Consider the following 21,151-nt stretch of genomic DNA (forward strand, 5'->3'; position numbering starts at 1 on the left):
GGCAAGTTCTTGGGCAGCAATGGTAATGATATTTTATATTCTGATGGCGGAGGGGTCCGAAGCGCCAGGCCCAGCTCTGGGCCATGAGGCCTGCGCCAGGCCCTGGGCTTGTGTCCCCACGGTTGCCTGGCAACCACCGGCCGGGCCTGCTCCGCCATGGGCCTGCCCAGGCCCGGCCGCCCACTCCTGCTGCTGGTGCTGCTGCCGGCGGCGGCCTCCTGCTTCGAGGGGCCCTGCCCACTCCCCTGCCGCTGCCAAGGGCAGCTGCTGGACTGCAGACACGCTGGCCTGGCCACCATACCCCCCGCCACACGCCGACATGCCCTCTTTACCCTGTGAGTACTGGCGGCCAGACCACCCTCCATCTTGACAACTCCAAGCTGGGCGGGAATGTTGATCTGCCTGAGGGCAGGAAGGCTCCACAGAGGGATCTGGACAGGCTGGATGGGTGGGCCAAGGCCAATGGTGCGATGTTTAAGAGGGCCAAGTGCCAGGTCCTGCCCTTGGGTCACACCAACGCCATGAATGTTCCAGGATGGGGGCAGAGTGGCTGGAGCTGCCTGGTGGAAAAGGATGTGGAGTGTGGGTCACAGGCAGCTGACTATGAGCCAGCAGTGTGCCCAGGTGGCCAAGAAGGCCAACAGCATCCTGGCCTGTGTCAGGAACAGTGCGGCCAGCAGAACTGGGGCAGTGACCATCTGCCTGTCCTGGGCACTGGTGAGGCCCCACCTGGAGTACTGTGTCCAGTTTTGGGCCCCTCATGAGAAGAAAAACATTGAGAGGCTGGAGTGGGTCCAGAGAAGGACAACGGAGCTGGTGAGGGGTCTGGAGAGTAAGTCTTAGGAGGAGAGGCTGAGGGAGCTGGGGGGCGTTCAGCCTGGAGAAAAGGAGGCTGAGGGGAGACCTTGCTCTCTCCAACTCCCTGAAAGGAGGGTGTAGCCAGGGGGGGTCAGTCTCTTCTCCCAAGTCACAGGCCATGGGACAGAGGAAATGGCCTCAAGTTGCACCAGGGCAGGTTCAGATTGGATATTAGGAAAAAATTCTTCACCAAAAGTGTTATTATGCCTTGGAACGGGCTGCCCAAGGCAGTGGTGGAGTCACCATCCCTGGAGGTATTTAAAAGCTGGGCAGACGTGGTGCTGAGGGACATGGGTCAGTGGTGGTTTGGGCAGTGTTGGGTTGATGGTTGGGCTTGGTGATGTGAAAGGTCCCTTCCAACCCGGGCAACTCTGTCTTCCCTTCCTCCACTTAGTCCTGATAACCCCTCCTGAGACACCCAGGAGAGTCACTGGCAGGAGACATCTTGGTTTTGGGGGCTCATGCTGCAGCACCAAGGGGTGAAGCCGGGCTGGCCATGCTGTTGAATCTTCAGGCAAACTCCTCTTCCACCTCAGCAGCCAGATTTACAGAGGAAAGGGTCTTCCTGGGGGGTGACGATGTCCATAATTTCTTTGCAGAGATTTCACTAGCAACTCAATTTCTTCCATCAAAAAACAAGCATGGAGGGAATACCCGTGGGCTGAGTCCTTGTAAGTATCCTCTAACATTTAAAACATCAGGAGTTCAGGTGTTTTCAGTCCTTTCATCTGGTTTTTGAGCCAAGGGTATGATGAGCACGAGCACCCACACAAACCATTTCCATCTCAATTCAAAGCTCAGCTGCTCAGCAAGAAACCATTTCCATTTGAACTCAAAGCTGAGCTGCTCAGCAAGGAGGGATGTGAATCCCCAGGGCTTTCTAGGATGTCAAGAAATGCCATGAGCTGTTTCCTTTCCATCCTGTGGGACCATTCCTGTGCCAATTTAATCAATGATCAGGCTACAGTGAGCTTCAGCAGCCAAGGAGTGAGTGCCTGCTCCTGCGATGAGTGGTGATGATCCCTGTAGTGACTCAAAGGGAGGTTTTAGCAAAGCTACTGCAGGATATTTTCCCCTGAAAATTCCACTTCCTCCTGGAGAGCAGCTGGTGTTACAGTAAATGTCCATTTTTCTCATTCCAGGGTCCTCCAGAACAACAATCTGCAGGCAGTGAAGAGGCATTCGCTGGAGGGTCTGTTCCTGCTGAGGCACCTGTAGGTACCATCCCCTGCCCACCATGGTGGGCTACTGCCGCGCCTTCCCTCAAAGCCCTGCTGCTCAATGCACCCCCATGCACCTCAGATTTACTCCTCCTCCACTTCAAGCTCCAGCCAGAGCAGAGCAGGGTGTCTTGGAGCTGCAATAGTGCCTGGTGGAGGGATTCCCTTAGGGCCGTAGCGCAGCTTTCGTTTCCCCAAATCCAACCCAGAGGAAGAGGCTGCTGCCCTTTCCCACAGATATGGGATGAACTGTAGTCAACCCCAAGCTAACAGTGACCACTCCCAGCACTGGGACATTGACTCTGGCTCTGTTTGTCTGAGGACCAACATTTTTGGGGTGAGAACCACCTAGAACAAGGCAAAACCCCAGACATGACTTGCTTCTGCTAGGGTTTGGGGTGGAAAGACCACGTTGTGTTGAAGACAGATCCCTGTATTGCTGACCACTCTTGGGAGAGCTATCTGAGGTGGGAAGAGAGAGGCCTGCACTGCCCCTTGCTCTGCTGAAATCTCAGATGGAGCGGGGTTGGTAGATCTCTGCTTCAACCTCCAGCTCTGAGCAGGACTAACCTCACCGCTAGCACAGGATTTTTCTATGAAAAATCAATGAGGTTACCCAGCCAAGTCCCCTTCTTCTCAGAGGATGTAAGGTCCTCATTCGATTGGTCTGGGAGGGGTTCAGAATGGTTCCATGGTTGCAATTAAGACACAAAGGAGGTCAGAAACAATTGTGCATCTAGGGATGTCATATGAAATGTCATATGTACGAAGTTGCAACAAGTCCCCTGTTTCTAACACTCTCTGGAAGGGAGCAGAAGAGCATTAGGGTTTTTTTTTTTCTCATTGAAGTTCAGTTTTTCACATATTTTGGGGTTTCCTGTGCGGTGCAGGCAAAGGAAGTGTGAAACAAGAACAGCAAAATCTTGCCCTGTTCTCTCTCCTCTGCTTAGCTGCTGTCACGCTGACTTTTCTTATCCTAAAGGCCAAGCACCAGAAATAAATCCCCCCGTGGAGGCTCAGAGCTTTAGTGCCCAGAGCCCGATTACCTGAGCCTCAGAGGAGACACAGGTACACTCATTTCCCAAAACAAACTTCATATCAAAGATAAAAATCCTACTGTGCAAAAAACCTGACAGCCAAGGAAGCCCTGGCTTGGAGTTGGCTCATAAGGGCTGTGTTTTGGGTCCCATTCCTCTGTTGTTAGATTAGCTGAAATGAGGACCCAGAGAGGTGTCCCAAAATCCCCTCCATTGCTCCTATTTGTAGTTCATTGCAAGTGTCTCAGCTCCTTCACCGTTTGCATTTGCAGCGTCATTTATTGAGTGTGGCCCTTACGTGCTTGCGTTTTTTCCCAGAAAAAGGGAGGATTTGTATTTTCTAATCCTCCTGTTGGCCTGGAAGGAGCCAAGTCCAGGGTGGTCTTGGCCTTTCTGGAGCTGCTCCTGCGGCGAGCCAGCCCTAGGGCTGTGTCTAAGCCCTGTCTCAGCGCTGGGGAATGGTGGAAAACAAGGGAACACCAGTGTTGGGGCCCAGTGCCCACACCAGCTCCCCCTCCCCACGTCTTTTTAGCAGGTACGTGTGCCCTACGTTGTAGAAAAGAAGGAGCCAAGAGCTTAAAAGCAGAAAGCATGTGCTGCAGGATGTGGGTTGCAGGCTAAACGAGCCCGTTTGGGAAGAAACAGGCTTCCAGCCACGCTCCCCTTCCACGAGGCTGAAAACTGAACTCCCCAAAGCACTTTCTGAGATCACCCGTGCAAAGACCTTCCTCCCACCACCCGGCTGCCTCCCTGGGAGGTCCAGACCCCGCAGGCGAGAGCTGCCGTCGCTCCCCGACGCTCTCCCTGAACACCCTCTCCAGCAGCCAGGCCATCTCCCACAGAGGAAACCTTCTGCCTTCATCTCCTCTAATTTTAGATGCCTAATAACTGTCTAGGATTACGCTAATTGTTCAGGCTCTCTCTGTCCTCTGTGGAGAGGAACAGGCACTTCCCATTCACCCAAATGATCTTGGAAACCTGTCGGGGGGGGATGAATCAAGTCCCAAAAGTGTTTCTCTCTGGCTGTTTGCTGCAGGGCAAGCCTGGGCAGTTAATTCAGGCTGAGACAAGGATCCTTTTGATTTCTAAGGCTGGGCCAGGTGAATCCTGCAGCTGCCGGGTGTCTACACACATCTCACAGCAGAGCTCTGCAGGAAAGCAGAATTTAGGTTACCCCTTCATTATGCCCTTTTCAGAATTAAATGCTCTTGATTTTGCATCATTAATAGGGTCCCTTTAACATAACTTTTTCACCAAATGTAGTGTAGGAAGGAGGAATTAAGAGAAAAACTACCGTTTTGGTCACACATGTGGTCACCAACCCATCTCTGAGCCCTCAAACAGAAGGATCTGTTCAGGCTTTCCTGGGTGGCTTCAGCAAGCAAAGCCCCGATGGCACCAGGGGAAGGCAGGTTCCATCCCCGTGGTGCATCCAGAGGGTCACAAATCTGTGCAAACTCATCCCCACCTGCTAAACTGTGCCTGCCTAAAGCATCTTTTCTGTTATCAGAGAGGAAAATCAAGCCCTAAAATAATTCTAGTGGGATCAGAGGTAGAAAAAAAAAAATCACTGAGATGAAAGCCACCTCCGGTCAGGAGGGTTATCACAGGTTACACACCACTGAGAGCTAATATCAGATATAAACACCATGTGCAATCAGAGCCGTGTAACATATATGCTGCCAGTGTCAAAGCAATTGGAAGTAAACATGACAGTGCAAATGTAATTAACATTTCGTGTTCTAATTTTAACAGGGATTTATCTTTCAATAAAATCCTGTCGCTTGAGGGACGCGCTTTTGAGCCACTTCCTTTTTTGCAGCTTATGTGAGTTATAAAAGTTTCTTTCTAGTATATTTAGTGGAGTCTGTTTGCATTTATAACCCTTCTTGTGCTAGAAAAATGTTCCTGTTATTTTTAGAACAATGACTAAATTTCTCCTGCTAAAAGACTAACGGAGTTAAAGAGATCGATGCAGATGGCTGGATGACCCACAACAGGATGAGAGATCATCGCGTGGTTGTCCAAACGCAGCCATAATAGAAGCCATTTCTTGAAGGCTTGTTGTATCCTGGAGCAGAAATAGATTAAGCACATGTGCACTTCATTTCCTCCCCTTGACAGGTTAAGAAAAAAAATGAGAAAACGGCAGTTTCCTCCCTATTCTACCTTGGATTTGCATATTTCCTACAAATCAATACTGCTTCGCTCCGGCTTCCTGTAGGACAGGCTCGATTCATTTCTGTGATCTCCTTTTTTCCCCCCAGAAACCTGAGTGGAAATTTCATCACACAGATCCAGAATGGCACTTTCCAGGCATGGCACGGGATGCAGTTTTTACAGAAGCTGTAAGTGGAACAAGGTCTAAAGGGGTAGATCAGAGCGGGACTCCTCAGTGACAGTGGGGAAGGGCAGACTTGCTCTCTGTGAAGGACTGAATCCTACCATAGATGTCATCCAGGGTCCACCACTGCAGCCTGAAAGCCACCTTCTTCTGGCCCACCTGTCTTCTCTCTACTGTGTCCAGTTTTGGGTCCCTTCCCACACACCTTCTCCTGGCCCACCTGTTTTCTCTCTACTCTCCCACAAAAAAGACCTTGAGGGGCTGGAGTGGGTCTAGAGAAGGACAATGAAGCTGGTGAGGGGTCTGGAGAGTAAGTCTTATGAGGAGAGGCTGAGGGAGCTGGGGGGGTTCAGCCTGGAGAAGAGGAGGCTGAGGGGAGACCTTATTGCTCTCTCCAACTCCCTGAAAGGAGGGTGTAGCCAGGGGGGGTCGGTCTCTTCTCCCAAGTCACAGGCAATGGGACAAGAGGAACTGGCCTCAAGTTGCACCAGGGGAGGTTTAAGATGGATATTAGGAAAAATTTCTTCACTGAAAGGGCTACTAATCCTTGGAATGGGCTGCCCAGGGCAGTGGTGGAGTCTCCATCCCTGGAGGGATTTAAAAGCCGGGTTGCCATAGTGCTTAGAGACATGGTTTAGTGGTCGCTTTTATCAGAGTTAGGTTGATGGTTGGACTCGATGATCTTAAAGGTCCCTTCCAACCCAGACAATTCTATGATTCCATGGCTTCCTTGAACCAGCATCAGGCTCAGAGAGCAATGGAGGGACACCATGGGACTGGACAAGAAAGAGATGCTGCAGGAAGGGAGAAGGGGCAGGGTGATGAGGGGTATCGGATGTGACCCAGGTTTCTAGCCAGAAATTTCACTTTGCACATTCACATTTAAAAGTAAAGGGCCTCAAAAACATCCACAAAAAGGAAAAATTGTTCTTTTGGTGCCTGGAGAAAAACGTGACTTAATCCATAGTGGGTTCTATCAGGAAGCCCTTCCAGGGATAAGATCACTGTTTCCATCTGGACCTGAAATAAGCAGGAGGCCAGGGCGTTTTGCCCACCAAGGGTTCATGTACATAAGGAAAAGAGCACAGTCTCCCTGCCCTCCCAAAAATTGCAATGCTTCTCACGTGATACACCAAATAAGGTGGGAAAATAAATTATGAAGGACAATTCCCAGAGGAATAGGCCACAGCTTTGCCTGGCTGGATGCAGTAATAGAGTAAAAGTTTATGGACAGTGGAAATGTAAGGAAATACGGAAAGTTAGATTCCAAAATAACATCAAAGTCCTGGTCAAGGGAAGCGAAGAGAAGGTGTGAGCTGAGGAGGAAAGAAAGAGATGTTGTATTTTCCAGAAGCAGCACTTCTGGGCTTTTGCTCTTTTAGCCAGAGATAATCAGGACCTGATGTATTTTGTGAATCAGCCCATCAGCATCTGTTCCTGCCTCTAGCCTTCATCCCGGGCCCTTCCTCACACACGTCGCACTGAGCCAATTTTTTATCTTCAGGCTGAAATTTCCTATGTTTGTTCTCTACTTGAAAGGAAATTCTTTGGGGAGGTTTGAGTAAAAATTGTTCAGCCAAATCCACATCTGCCATCCATAAAAGCAGGCTGGATCCTTCCCAACCATAAACCTCTTTACACCACTCGCACAGTAGAGAGCAGCCTGGAAAGCAGATTCCAGTGTAATTCCTCATCAGATCCAACAGGCACAAGTCTCTCTGGGCCTCTCTGCTATTCAAAGGGTAGAAATGTGAAGCCTGGCAAAGAGGAAAAACTCCATGATCACAGAAATACTTTGCAATGATCTAGTGGAAATTCACTTTGATTCTGCTGTGTTTACACAGTTCAGGACCCACTGGGGTTTCTTTTTACTCTACAAGTAAGTGTTTTAACCATCTCCCCTTTCTCCAGTGCCTGTTGCATAGAGCCAGTTGATCTTGTCTTTCCAGACTCGTGGGTAAGAGGAGGTGGGGACAGGCTGTCCCCATGTCCCCCTGCCCACACCGCTCACATCCTTCCCATCAGCCCCTCACAGCAGTGTGTTGTTTTTTCAGGATCCTAAGCCATAATCCCCTGTCTGTTATTGCTGACACATCGTTCTTCAATCTGCCTTTCATCAACTATCTGTAAGTATTGACTCGCTTTTACCAGTTTAATACAGATCTTTGTCTCTCTCAAGTGCCCTGTGGTCAGGAAAGTGGAGACCCAGCAGCAAAGCTCACTCTTCTCCCAGCCTTATTCTCCTGGAGGCACAAAAAAACCCCACACTGGCAAAGCAAGGTGAAGGGCAAGTAGTTCTGGTGTGTCCCCAGCTGCAAAGTAACCGAGGAGTTGAGACAGGGGTATGGTTTAGTGATGATGCTCCTTGTTGACCGAGGAGTTGGGACACAAAAGACATCAAGGTCTGGGGCTGTAGAGTTGGCCTGAAGGGTGTGGGAATGCCCCCTACTCCTGCTTGGGTACTGAGAAGGTGGGATCCTGGTCCCACATACCCACCCTGCTGCCTTGACACAGCTCAGGGCAGGTGGTCTGGGGCTGTGGAGTTGGCCTGAAGGGTGTGGAAATGCCCCCCACTCCTGCTTGGGTACTGAGAAGGTGGGATCCTGGGCAGGTGATGTCTGTGTTGGTCACGATTCACAGATCCAATGGCTCCTGCTTGCAACTGTGTGACTCCTCAGGGAGGAAGACATGCAGAGGTTTTGCACAGGTCCTTCCTGCTGGCAGCCCTGCTGTCCCACAGAAACCCTTCGCTTTCTGCCTAGCACATTTTTCTCTTTTCACTGGTTTAATTTCTCTTTCCGAGGTCACAGTGGATTCATCCTCTTGGGCAAGAAGCATCTCCCTTCAGGGACTGGAGCTGCACTCATGGGGGAGCAGGAGGAGGGTTTTGAGCTGGGGAATCCTTTCTGTTTGCATTCATCTCCCACGAGATGTGCAGGATCCCCTCCTGAATCAGACCCCATGGTTAGGAACTAGTCAAAGCAGAAAGACAATAGGGTTTTGAGTCATTTCTCTTTGATTAGGCAGAAGTGGATCCCTCTGCAAACACCACCACAACCACCAGGGACCTGTTCTTGTTCTCAGAGCACAGTTCTGGTAACGCCGCCTGAAAACTTAATGTGGTTTTTCAAATCCTTTCAGAAACCTGGGTGGAACACGAGTGACTCGGCAGGCATTGATCAGGGTCCTCCTGAGAACACTCCACCTGGAGACGCTGTGAGTAGGCAGGGACTCGGTCCCAGCTGCCAGCAGATAGGAATTGCTGAAACGAGGGGGTCCACCTGGCAAGCAAACCAGCTCACCACTAAATCAGAATAACCCCAGTGAGCCTCGGGTTCGCTAGTTACTTTTGAGAACCTCCCAAACTCACCTGCTAAGAAACAGAATTTTGCCTTTTAGATGACATTCTCCAGGTTTTTCAAAGGGAATCTTTAAATCAAGTTGGGGTACGTTTCTGTTTCAAACCGTGTTTTGGGATCGGTTCCATTTTCAAAGGTAAAATCAACATTTTGATGCCACCAGAGAATACTATTTCCTATTTGAAACCTCACTCAGAAATTTGGAGAACATATTTGTCCATCGGAACTGTGGGGTGGGAAGCCTATTTTCTATTATGAAACCTCACTCAGAAATTTGGAGAACGTATTTGTCCATCGGAACTGTGGGGTGGGAAGTTTTCCAGAGCTGTAGAAGAACCATGGTCTGTGTGTCACCTGAGTTGGACTCGGGGATGTGGATTGAGATGCTGGGTTTCTCTCCAGTAACCTCTTGTCTTTAGCAAACTGTCCGGTAACGTGGCCTGCTGCCTCTGCCAGGAGAACAACATCACCGAAACCCCCTGCGTCGAGGGGGTCCCTCAGCGGACCGTCGAGTTCCGCTGCAAGAAGGTGTGCTCCAACAGTACTTCCCAATGTGGTAAGGCTTCCCCGTGAGGCAGACTCCTCAAATCTGCCCCATTTCCTCTAGTTTTAGTAGCACGGCCCCCAGTCTGTGGGGGTTCCCAGGCAATGTTGGCCACATTGATGGCATCAGTCCAGCCCGGTGGGTCCTGGCCAGTCCCAGGGACAGTAAATCTAGGCAGATTTAGTGAGCTGAGCACAGCTAGAGGGGCTTTGTCCGTGCAAGGCCTTTAAATCAGCCAGTGCAGGGAGTTCTGGTGGGACCTGAGAGGCCTCTGACTCTGCTCCCAGAGCCACAGACACATAAAGCTCCCCCTTGAGCATAGGACTTGGAAAAAACAAGGGTTGAAAAGTTACTCATGATTGCACATATCTTCTGTGTCAAATACTATCTCCAGAAGAAATAGCTCACTGGGCTAAACAAACACACGGGCTTCCAATGCACACAGTGCATCTGGCCAAGGAAATCATGCAGGCCCAGTACCCTTCCCAAGCACTGGAAGGCACCGTCTGCTCATAAGCCCCCCAAATTCCCCCTGACAACCTCCCGAGCCTTTCCAGTGCCACCAAACCTTGGCTGGTCACAGGTTGGTGGCGAGAGGGGTCCCAGACACAGCACAGAAGTGGCCAAAGGGTCTGGTGAGGTGGCACGTGCTGAGCTGCACCTCCACCCTGCCACCCGCGCTGGAAACCCCCAGACCCATAATTAAGTCATTTTCAAACTGGAGGTGGACAAAGTGAGCCTTAACCTCGTTGCAAGTCTAGGAAAAAGAGGCTGCTAAGCCATTTAGGGCTGGATACCTTATTTCCGCGTCCCATTTCCTATCATTTTAACAGGAAAAAAACAAAGGCCTAAATACCTTTGCAATCTGTAAATATTCTTGCCCATGTCACCCTGCCTCTGGCATTAAGCTATCTGCAAAGCAGGATTAGAGATAAGGTTGTGTTTGCAGCCTTGCTGTGGGACTCTTGAAGACTTATCCTGGCTCTGCAGACTCAGCGGGTGCCCTTTGCCTGCCAGGGCAGGAGCTCTCCTGGGCTGTTTGCATCTTTCTGAGTCAAAATCCTACATTTCCCACTTCTTCTAGGCCAGGGTGATGGGAACCACATCCACCAGCAGACACAGAGCTCTCCGTTACTGGGGGCTCACTCTGACTGCAGATTGGGGCAGACAACAGCATTTTAATGTGAAATATCCCAGGTTTTCCTGCCCGCAGGGGGAAAGACTAGTCGGGATAACTGATCAGGGACAAACACCATGTCTTTGGGAATTCTCCTTTCCAGGCTCTCTGCGAGTTTAAAAGCTTTATGGTGATTTTAGCAACTCAACACTGGCTCGTATCGAGCTGTGGGGAAATCTCCGACAGCAAACCCATTCCCCCGGGATGTTTCCATTGATTCAAACAGAGCCCTGGGAGAGAGCAGAAAAGAAACCTCTATCTGTTCTGCCCCGATGAGATAATCTGATTGATTTAACAAGATTTTTCCCGTCTGTAACACATCCACCGTTCAGTTCACACACTTCCTTGTCTTAAAGACAAGCGCCTGCTGCTCGAGGTAAACCTTTGACCCTGGGTTTTGGCAGAAAGCTTCTTGTGATGCCGAGTCACTGATCTGCTCTCTTGGTGTTTTATGGCTCACACAGATCCTCTGCCAGAGACACAAGGATTAAAAAAAGAAGCGCTACAATCTGGTAAACTCAAAGCCAGCACGATGTCGAACCTCAGTCCCAAGGAGACTTTGCTCGGAGACCAAGAAATCGTGACACTTAGGATTGTCCTGAGCCTGGCCAGCACTGACAGTGATCTCAGTAAGGCCAGTGATCACAATTCCAGAACAAATTCATATCCCCCTCAGCACCCATCCAGGCAGGAAAGCAAAACCAGCAAGGAGCTGAGGCAGATGCTGCGCAGGATTCAGCACACGCACCAGATCAGTGAAATCGAGATAAGTAAACTCTATTTTCTAGAAAACCTGCTAATGGCCGAGCTGAAGAAGCTGCACAAGCCTAAAATCATCGTGACTGTGAAAAGCACTGTCTCACCCCTGCCAGTGCCTGCTGCACACGTGCAGGAGGTGCGGGGGATCCCAGCAGTGAAGGGACAGACAGCCAGGGGCTGGGTACGAAAGCAGCGGGACGTAGGATTGAACCCTGCAGCCCTCAACCCCTACGAAGCAGCTGGTAGGTTAAACCCCAACGACAACCCCTTGGTCTTCAGGCAACACAAAATATCCCCACACTTCCTTCAAAAAATTCCCTTTCTCTCTCCCCAGCAGAAGCCCCACATCTATCCAGGTCTTTTGAGATTTATTCCGATACAATGGAACAGAGTGAGAAAACCCCTGGGATGGAGGATGTGGAGAAGGTAGAAGGTGCAGAGGAAGCGCTACCTCCAAGGCAGGACGAGCAGAGACTGAACACAAACCAGCATTTTCTCTATAACCCGCTCATTAACAGCCCCCTCACTGCAAGCAGCACGCTAGAGGACACAGCTGAAGAAGAGAATCCCTCCCTACGTGGGTATTTTCCAGCCATCCCTCAAACCACAGAAACCCACTGGAAGCAACGAAAGGAAGAATCCAGTTTCCTCAATAATTCAAGTAGCTCCAACAGCCCAGACGATGAGCTGGTTCAAGGAGACCTCTTTGAAACCAAGGTCAACCATCACCTGCGCTTCCTCGTCCCCAACAAAGCCGTGCGGGCGTTCATCGCCCGGGTGGCACGAGCCCTGAAGATGGACTGCCACCACGCCAAGCTCCAGGTCTCCTGTGCCAAGATGATCTCAAAGACAGGGATGCTCATAAAGATGCTCAGCGAGAGGCAAAACAACCAGGTAGCCTCTGCTCTCAGGGAGCAGTGTCCCCAGGAAGAGAATGTTCCCAACGGCACGACCCTGGCCAAGGAAACGGGCGGGAAAGTCACAAAGGAGGTAGGAGAGATACTGGGCGCTGCTGGATGTGTCCTTCTGGACAACAGGGAATGGAAGGAGCAACCCTTTCTCCCCTCCTGATCTTCTCTCCTTGTCTCCCAGTTGGAAGTGAAGCACACCGTGGCTAACGGGACCCTGTTAGCGATGGTGGTGTCTGTCCTGATCATGGCTGCTCTCATAATGGCGTGTCTCTTCGAGGTAAGGAGATAACTTGTTTGATAGATGGCTGCCAGTTGAGCCTTGGAGCTGGAGAGCACTGGGACGGGGTGGTGCCTCCCCACAGGGATTATGAGCCCCGGGGTGCCAATGTGAATACCCATGGCTAGCACAGGAGATGTTTTTCCAACCTTGGAGCTTGTCACAGCATCCACACAGCTCAGCATGGCTTCAAGCCTGCTCAGGGGGGATTGTCCTGGTATCTGTCATGCCCTGTCCACAGCTCTGCTCTGCAGCTTCCTTGAGTGGGGCTGTGGCTCCCTCCCAACCCAACCTCTCCCATTAGCCCTTCCCTGAGTTTTATCCCACAATCCCAACCATGAAGAGCCACCTCCCAGGCTCTTCTCCTGACCCTGATCTGCTCTTCTACTTACACAAATTGCTTTCAGCCATGCAGTGATCCCCCTGCTGCCTTCCCTCCTGCCAAAATCATAGAATAGAATCATAAAATAGAATCACAGAATGGTTTGGGTTGGAAGGGACCTTAAAGCCCATCCAGTGCCACCCCCTGCCCTGGGCAGGGACACCTCCCACCACACCAGGTTGCTCCAAGCCCCCTCCAACCTGCCCTTGAACCCCTCCAGGGATGGGGCAGCCACAGCTTCTCTGGCCAACCTGGGCCAGGCTCTCACCACCCTCACACCAAACAAGTTCTTCCCCACATCTCAGCTCCATCTCCCCTCTTTCAGTGTCAAACCCTTCCCCCTCCTCCTAGGGCTCCCCTCCCTCATCCAGAGTCCCTCCCCATCTCTCCTGGAGCCCCTTGAGGGACTGGAAGGGGCTCCAAGTTCTCCCTGGAGCCTTCTCTTCTCCAGGCTGAACCCCCCAGCTCTCTCAGCCTGCCCTCTGCGAGGACAAACTGAAGTCCTTCTCTAAGGCTCGATGGCTCCTCATGGGTCAGGGTAGTGGGACAGGCAGAGAGAGGACTCAGAGCACCCACAAGATTTCATCCCCCCTTTTGGGGCCCTTCTCCTCAGGAAAAAAAAAAAAAAGAAAAAAAAAAAAAGGGGCTTTTATTTCTTTAAAAGCCTCCCTACATGTTTCAGACTGGGGTCAAACAGGAGGGGAGCTCCCTGCAAAACACCAAGCAGATAAGAAAGGCAGACATAAACACTGCCGAGATTAGGAGAGCTCTGGGAGTTCGGGTCATTCCGGAGGCAGGGAAAAGCAGGGAGTTGGGAAGGGAGGATGGGCTCTCCCTAAAAACGTGGCTGCTGGTACAGGCTGGCACGTGTATATAACGGGCTCGGCTGGAGGAACAACCTTTTGGCCTCCCTTGTTTTTGCAGAGTATGAGGAGAAAACCCTGATGTTACAAGTCTCTCTCCCTCTCTCTCCTTCCCCAGACTTGCTCCCGAAGATGTGCAAACGTTTTCCAATTCCAAAGCACTGGGAAATCACGACCAAGAAGGTAATTAATCCCTGGGCCGTGCCACTGCTGTGTCACCAATGATCTTTACCCCAAACAGCCCCGAATCCCCGAGCCCCCCAGCCACACGGGCACCGAAGACTCACCAGTCTCTGTTAAAAACACGTGGCTTTTTAAAGAAACCCAGAAAAGCTGTGAGGTGACATCTCAGCCCGCTGCACCCTGGATGTGGTGGATGTGTTGGCCCCGGGTGGTCCCACATCCCTGCCACCTTGAGGAAACACCTCTCTGCTCTGATTCCCACCAAAACCCTTCTCTGGTGCCACCTCATCCCGATTCCTCCCTCCCCGGGGGCTGTTGAAGAGCTCACTCTTGTCCTCTCCGATGCCTTTTCATAGAATCATAGAATCATAGAATGGTCTAGGTTGGAAGAGACCCTTGGGATCATCGAGTCCAACCATCTCCCCTACTCTACAAAGTCCTCCCCTACACCATGTCCCTCAGCACTGCATCTAAACGGCCCTTAAACACAGCCAGGGATGGGGACTCCACCTTTTTTTTCCATCCTGGCTAAACCAGGACTCATTCCTGGCCACAACAGCCAGCACCTGCCCTTCCTCCTGCAGCTCCTCACCTTCCTCAGGAGAAACAGAACCATCTCCCCTCCCTGCCTACGGACCAGAAACGGTGAATTCTGAGGAAATGAGGGACAAAAACCTTTTTTCTCCCCCTTTAACCCATCAAATCCCGATGTTTTGCAGCACCGTAAATGCCACTTGGCTGAATCCTACTGCTGCTTCCCCGGATACAGGCAACCTTCCTGCTGGTACCCACCCTCCCCAGCTGCCTTCACTTTTTATCCTGAATTTCCTTTATTTTTTTTTTGCCAGGCACTATAAAAAAAAACTGCTCAGGGGACAGAGAAAGAAGGATGGTGTTCAGAAGCAGGTAAGGGCAGGGAGCAGGTCTGGCTGCTGCCCATGCTGCCGGCTGCTCCACAAACTCTCTCCAAACCCTCTCCAAAACCCTCTCCAAACCCTTTCCAAAACCCTCTCCAAACCCTCTCCAAACCCTTTCCAAAACCCTTTCCAAACCCTTTCCAAAACCCTCTCCAAACCCTCTCCAAACCCTTTCCAAAACCCTCTCCAAACCCTTTCCAAAACCCTCTCCAAACCCTCTCCAAACCCTTTCCAAAACCCTTTCCAAACCCTTTCCAAAACCCTCTCCAAACCCTCTCCAAACCCTTTCCAAAACCCTCTCCAAACCCTTTCCAAAACCCTCTCCAAACCCTCTCCAAACCCTTTCCAAAACCCTCTCCAAACCCTTTCCAAAACCCTCTCCAAACCCTCTCCAAACCCTTTCCAAAACCTCTCCAAACCCTCTCCAAAACCCTCTCCCAAACCTTTCCTTCCCCGGTGTCCCAGGGCCCGCCCGAGCCGGAGTGGCTGCGGGACCTGTACCAGCCCCTCACCTCCCAGCAGGAAAAGGCCCTGGCCCAGCTGCGGGACACCAACACCTCGGAGGAAGAGGAGGAGATCTTCAACAAAGCCCAGCTACGCTGAGGGGGACGGGGACGGCGGCTGTTCTGCAGCTCTGCTTCTGCTGGGGGAACCGCTGATTCCTCGGCCATTATTTCCTTCGTTATTTCCTTGATGTCATTTCCTCGGCCATTATTTCCTTGGTTATTTCCCTCAGTATTCCCTTGGTTATTTCCTTCATTATTCCTTTGATGTAATTTCCTTGCCCATTATTTCCTTGGCCGTTATTTCCTTGGTTATTTCCTCAGCTGCTATTTCCTCACCTGTTATTTCCTCACCTGTTATTTCCTCACCTGTTATTTCCTCACCTGTTATTTCCTTACCTGTTATTTCCTTGGCCATTAATTCCTTGGCCGTTATTTCCTTGGCTATTTCCTCAGATGTTCTTTCCTTGCTGTTCTTTCCTCACCTGTTATTTCCTCAGCTAGTATTTCCTTGGCCGTTATTTCCTTGGTTATTTCCTCAGATGTTAACTCTTTGCTGTTATTTCCTCGGCCATTATTTCCTCACCTATTTCCTCGGATGTTCTTTCCTTGCTGTTTTTTCCTCACCTGTTATTTCCTCAGCTAGTATTTCCTTGGCCGTTATTTCCCCAGTTATTTCCTCAGATGTTAACTCTTTCCTGTTATTTCCTCGGCCGTTATTTCCTCGGCCATTATTTCCTCAGCTGTTTCCTCAGATGTTATTTCCTTGGCCGTTATTTCCTTGGCCATTTCCTCAGATGTTCTTTCCTTGCTGTTTTTTCCTCACCTGTTATTTCCTCAGCCATTATTTCCTTGGCTATTTCCTCAACTGTTCTTTCCTTGCTGATCTTTTCTTGCCTGTTATTTTCTTGGCTATTATTTCCTGGGCCGTTATTTCCTCAGATGTTACTTCTTTGCTGTTATTTCCTTGGCTATTTCCTCAGCTGTTATTTCCTCAGATGTTATTTCTTTGCTGTTATTTCCTTGGCCATTATTTCCTTGGCTATTTCCTCAGATGTTCTTTCCTTGCTCTTATTTCCTCGCCTGTTATTTTCCTTGCCGTTATCTCCTCAGCTATTGTTTCCTGGGCCGTTATTTCCTCACTTATTTCCTCAGATGTTATTTCTTTGCTGTTACTTTATTGCTGTTATTTCCTTGGCTATTTCCTCAGCTGTTATTTCCTTGGATGTTATTTCTTTGCTGTTATTTCCTTGGCCATTATTTCCTTGGCCATTATTTCCCCGGCTATTTCCTCAGATGTTCTTTCCCTGCTGTTCTTTCCTCACCTGTTATTTCCTTGGTTATTTCCTTGGCCGTTATTTCCTCGGTTATTTCCTCAGATCTTCTTTCCTTGCTGTTCTTTCCTTGCTATTTCCCTGGCTATTTCCTTGGAAGCTCTTTCCTCGCTGTTATTTCCTCACCTGTTATTTCCTCAGCCATTATTTCCCTGGCTATTTCGTTGGATGCTCTTTCCTTGCTGTTATTTCCTCACCTGTTATTTCCCTGGCCGTTATTTCCTTGCCTGTTTCTTCAGATGTTCTTTCCTTGCTGTTATTTCCTTGTTATTTCCTTGGCTATTTCCCTGGCTATTTCCTCAGATGTTCTTTCCTTGCTGTTCTTTCCTCGGCTGTTATTTCCTTGGTTATTTCCTTGGCCGTTATTTCCTTGGTTATTTCCTTGGTTATTTCCTCAGATCTTCTTTCCTTGCTGTTCTTTCCTTGCTATTTCCTCAGCTATTTCCTTGGATGTTCTTTCCTTGCTTTTATCTCCTCACCTGTTATTTCCTTGGCCGTTATTTCCTTGCCTATTTCTTCGGATGTTCTTTCCTTGCTGTTATTTCTTTGTTATTTCCTTGTTATTTCCCTGGCTACTTCCCTGGCTACTTCCCTGGCTATTTCCTCAGCTATATCCTCGGATGTTCTTTCTTTGCTGTTATTTCCTTGTTATTTCCTTGGCTATTTCCCTGGCTATCTCCTTAGATGTTCTTTCCTTGCTGTTATTTCCTCACCTGTTATTTTCCTTGCTGTTATTTCCTCAGCTATTATTTCCTTGCTGTTATTTCCTTGGCCATTAATTCCTCAGCCATTATTTCCTCGGATGTTCTTTCCTTGCTGTTATTTCCTTCTTACTTCCCTGGCTATTTCCCTGGCTATTTCCTCAGCTATTTCCTCAACTGTTCTTTCCTTGCTGTTATTTCCTCACCTGTTATTTTCCTTGCCGTTATTTCCTCGGCTATTATTTCCTTGGCCATTATTTCCTTGGCCATTAATTCCTCGGCCATTATTTCCTCGGATGTTCTTTCCTTGCTGTTATTTCCTCACCTGTTATTTTCCTTGCCGTTATTTCCTCGGCACGTGTGCGTGCATGTGTGCACGACCATCCATTAATTCCTCGGCCATTATTTCCTCGGATGTTCTTTCCTTACTGTTATTTCCTTGTTATTTCCCCGGCTATTTCCCTGGCTATTTTCTCAGCTATTATTTCCTTGCTGTTATTTCCTTGGCCGTTATTTCCTTGCCTATTTCTTCGGATGTTCTTTCCTTGCTGTTATTTCCTTGTTATTTCTCTGGCTATTTCTTCGGATGTTCTTTCCTTGCCGTTATTTCCTCGCCTGTTATTTCCTTGGCTATTATTTCCTTGCTGTTATTTCCTTGGCCATTATTTCCTTGGCCATTATTTCCTCAGATGTTCTTTCCTTGCTGTTATTTCCTTGTTATTTCCCTGAGTATTTCCTCAGATGTTCTTTCCTTGCCATTATTTCCTCAGATGTTCTTTCCTTGCCGTTATTTCCTCAGATGTTCTTTCCTTGCCGTTATTTCCTCAGATGTTCTTTCCTTGCCGTTATTTCCTCAGCTTTTATTTCCTTGCTGTTATTTCCTTGACCCCTGGGGGGTCCCAACACGCGTGTGACACGCTCCCACGGGGAGGGACGTCCCCCCGGGGGGTGGGGTGGGGTGGCCGAGGAGGTCAGGGCGGTCAGAGGATGGGGAAGGCACCATGAAAACTGGCAGGTTTTCACCCAAAGTGTCCTGTGAGCAGGGGGAAGCACACACGCGTGTGTCCGGGCCTGCACACACGTGCACACACGCGTGTTGCAGCCATGAAGAGACGGTGAGGAGGTGATTCTGCCCCTGGGGGAGCACCGACCCTGGTCTGCGCCCTTGTGCAGGTGTGTGCAGAGTGTACATGTGTGTGTGTGTGCTCAGGGTGAGCCTGCCCGTGCACACCTGCTCCGTGTGTGCGCACACGTGTGTGTGCTCCACTTCTGCATGTGCCAGTGCATATGTGCCTGCCGTGTGTGTGCTTGTGTGTACGTGTGTATGTGTGTTTGCATGTGTGTATGAGCATGTGAGTGCATGTGTGTGCATGTGTATGCTCATGTCTGCTTGTGTGTGTGCACGTGAGTTCATGTGTGCATCAGCATGTGAGTGCATGCATGTGCATGTATGCACGTGTTTGCACGTGTGTGCACGCGTGTGCATGCGTGCCTGCCACATGTGTGCATGTGTGTGCTTGTATGTCTGCTTGTTGTGTATGAGCATGTGAGTGCACGTGTGTGCACGTGTGCCTGCCATGTGTGCATGTGTGTGCTCACATCTGTGTGTACATGTGTGCACGCATTTCCATGTGTGTATGATGTGAGCACATGTGTGTGCACGTGTGCATGTGTGATTGCACGTGTGTATGAGCAAGTGTGTGCATGTTTGCATGCATGTGTCTGTACGTGTGTATGTGCATGGGTGCATTTGCATGTGTGTGCATGTGTTTGCATGGGTGTGCACATTCGTGCTTGTGTGTAGACGTGTGTGTGCACATTCGTGCATGTTTGTACATGTGTGTATGTGCATGTGTGCATTTTCACATGTGTGCATGTGCACGTGTGCATGCATGTGTGCATGACCATGTGAGTGCATGTTTGTGCACGTATATACATGTGTGCATTTGCATGTGTGTGCATGTGTGCCTGCCACGTGTGCATGTGTGTGCTTGTATATCTGATTGGCTGTACATATTGTGCACAAGTGATTTCATGTGTGTATGAGCATGTGAGTGCATGTGTGTGCATGTATGCACGTGTTTGCATGTGTGTGCACTTGTGTGCGTGTGTGATTGCATGTGTGTATGAGCGTGTGTGTGCATGTTTGCGTGCATGTGTGTGTGCATTTGTGCATGAGGGTGTGCCTGTGTGTGTACATGTGTGCATTTGCATGTGTGTGCATGTGTGCCTGCCACACGTGTGCAGGTGTGTGCTTGTATGTCTGATCGGCTGTACATGTTGTGCACAAGTGATTTCATGTGTGTATGGGCATGTGAGTGCATGTGAGTGCATGTATGCACATGTTTGCATGTGTGTGCACTTGTGTGCGTGTGTGATTGCATGTGTGTATGAGCGTGTGTGTGTGTTTGCATGCATGTGTATGTGCATTTGTGCATGAGGGCATGCCCGTGTGTGTACATGTGTATGTGCATGGGTGCATTTGCACGTGTGTGCATGTGTTTACATGTGTGTGCACATTTGTGCATGTGTGTACACGTGTGTATGTGTGCATTTTCACATGTGTGCATGTGCACGTGTGCGTGCATGTGTGCACGACCATGTGAGTGCATGTTTGAGCACGTATATACATGTGTGCATTTGCATGTGTGTGCATGTGTGCCTGCCACATGTGCATGTGTGTGCTTGTATGTCTGATTGGCTGTACATATTGTGCACAAGTGATTTCATGTGTGTATGAGCATGTGAGTGCATGTGAGTGCATGTATGCACGTGTTTGCATGTGTGTGCACTTGTGTCCATGTGTGACTGCATGTGTGTATGAGCGGGTGTGTGCATGTTTGCGTGCATTTGTGTGTGCATTTGTGCATGAGGGTGTGCCTGTGTGTGTATATGTGTGTATGAGCATGTGTGCATTTGCATGTGTGCACAGTTGTTTGCATGTGTGTGCGCATTTGTGCACGTGTGTACATGTGTATGTGCATGTGTGTGTGCATGTGCACGTATGCGTACGTCTGTGCATGACCATGTGAGTGCATGTTTGTGCATGTGTGTACATGTGTATGAGCATGTGTGCATTTGCACATGTGCATGTGTTTGCATGTGTGTGCACGTTTGCACATGTGTGCACACATATGTGCATGTGTGCATTTGCACATGTGCATGTGTTTGCATGTGTGTGCACGCGTGCATGTGTGATTGCACGTGTGTATGAGCATGTGTGTGTGTGTTTGCATGCATATGCATGTGCATTTCTGCATGAGGACGTGCCCGTGTGTGTACATGTGTGTATGAGCATGTGTTCATTTGCACGTGTGCACAGGTGTTTGCATGTGTGTGCACATTTGCGCACGTGTGCACACATACGTGCATGTGTGCATTTGCACGTGTGTGCATGTGCATGTGTGCATGCATGTGTGCATGATCATGTGAGTGCATGTTTGTGCATGCGTGTACATGTGTGTATGAGCATGTGTGCATTTGCATGCGGCCTTGGCACTGCGCTGAGCCCCCCATCACCCACCCCACCCCCCCCAAATGGTGTGGGGGGCCCCATGGTGTGGGTCAGATGCTGCTTTGGGGTCCCCAGGGGGGTGTTGCTGCTGTGGGGTCCCCCCAGCTCATGGCCTGGGACCCCCCCACCTGTGGAGAACCCCCCACCTGTGGAGACCCCGCCACCTGCGGCACCTTCACACCTTTCTCCTCTCTATTTCCATTAAATTCTCCAAAAATGCCATTTTTTCGCTTAAAACGAGTCATTTTGAGCGAGCTCTGGCTAATTC

The 21,151-nt window shown here is 49.8% G+C and overlaps 1 protein-coding gene across 1 annotated transcript; it reads left to right on the forward strand.

Annotated features, from left to right (window-relative positions):
* The first annotated feature begins 156 nt into the window (after positions 1-156).
* On the forward strand, positions 157-15,434 carry LOC106896466 (leucine-rich repeat-containing protein 37A-like). The gene is made up of 14 exons (XM_014956480.1): positions 157-335; positions 1,458-1,529; positions 2,001-2,072; positions 4,871-4,942; positions 5,383-5,463; positions 7,514-7,585; positions 8,601-8,675; positions 9,238-9,374; positions 11,004-11,540; positions 11,633-12,288; positions 12,391-12,486; positions 13,850-13,914; positions 14,763-14,820; positions 15,297-15,434. The coding sequence occupies exons 1-14, from the start codon at positions 157-159 to the stop codon at positions 15,432-15,434; spliced, it is 2,310 nt and encodes a 769-aa protein (XP_014811966.1).
* The last annotated feature ends 5,717 nt before the right edge of the window (positions 15,435-21,151 follow it).

The sequence above is a fragment of the Calidris pugnax genome, unplaced genomic scaffold (genome assembly GCF_001431845.1).
Source record: "Calidris pugnax isolate Ruff unplaced genomic scaffold, ASM143184v1 scaffold167, whole genome shotgun sequence".
Lineage (NCBI taxonomy): Eukaryota > Metazoa > Chordata > Aves > Charadriiformes > Scolopacidae > Calidris > Calidris pugnax.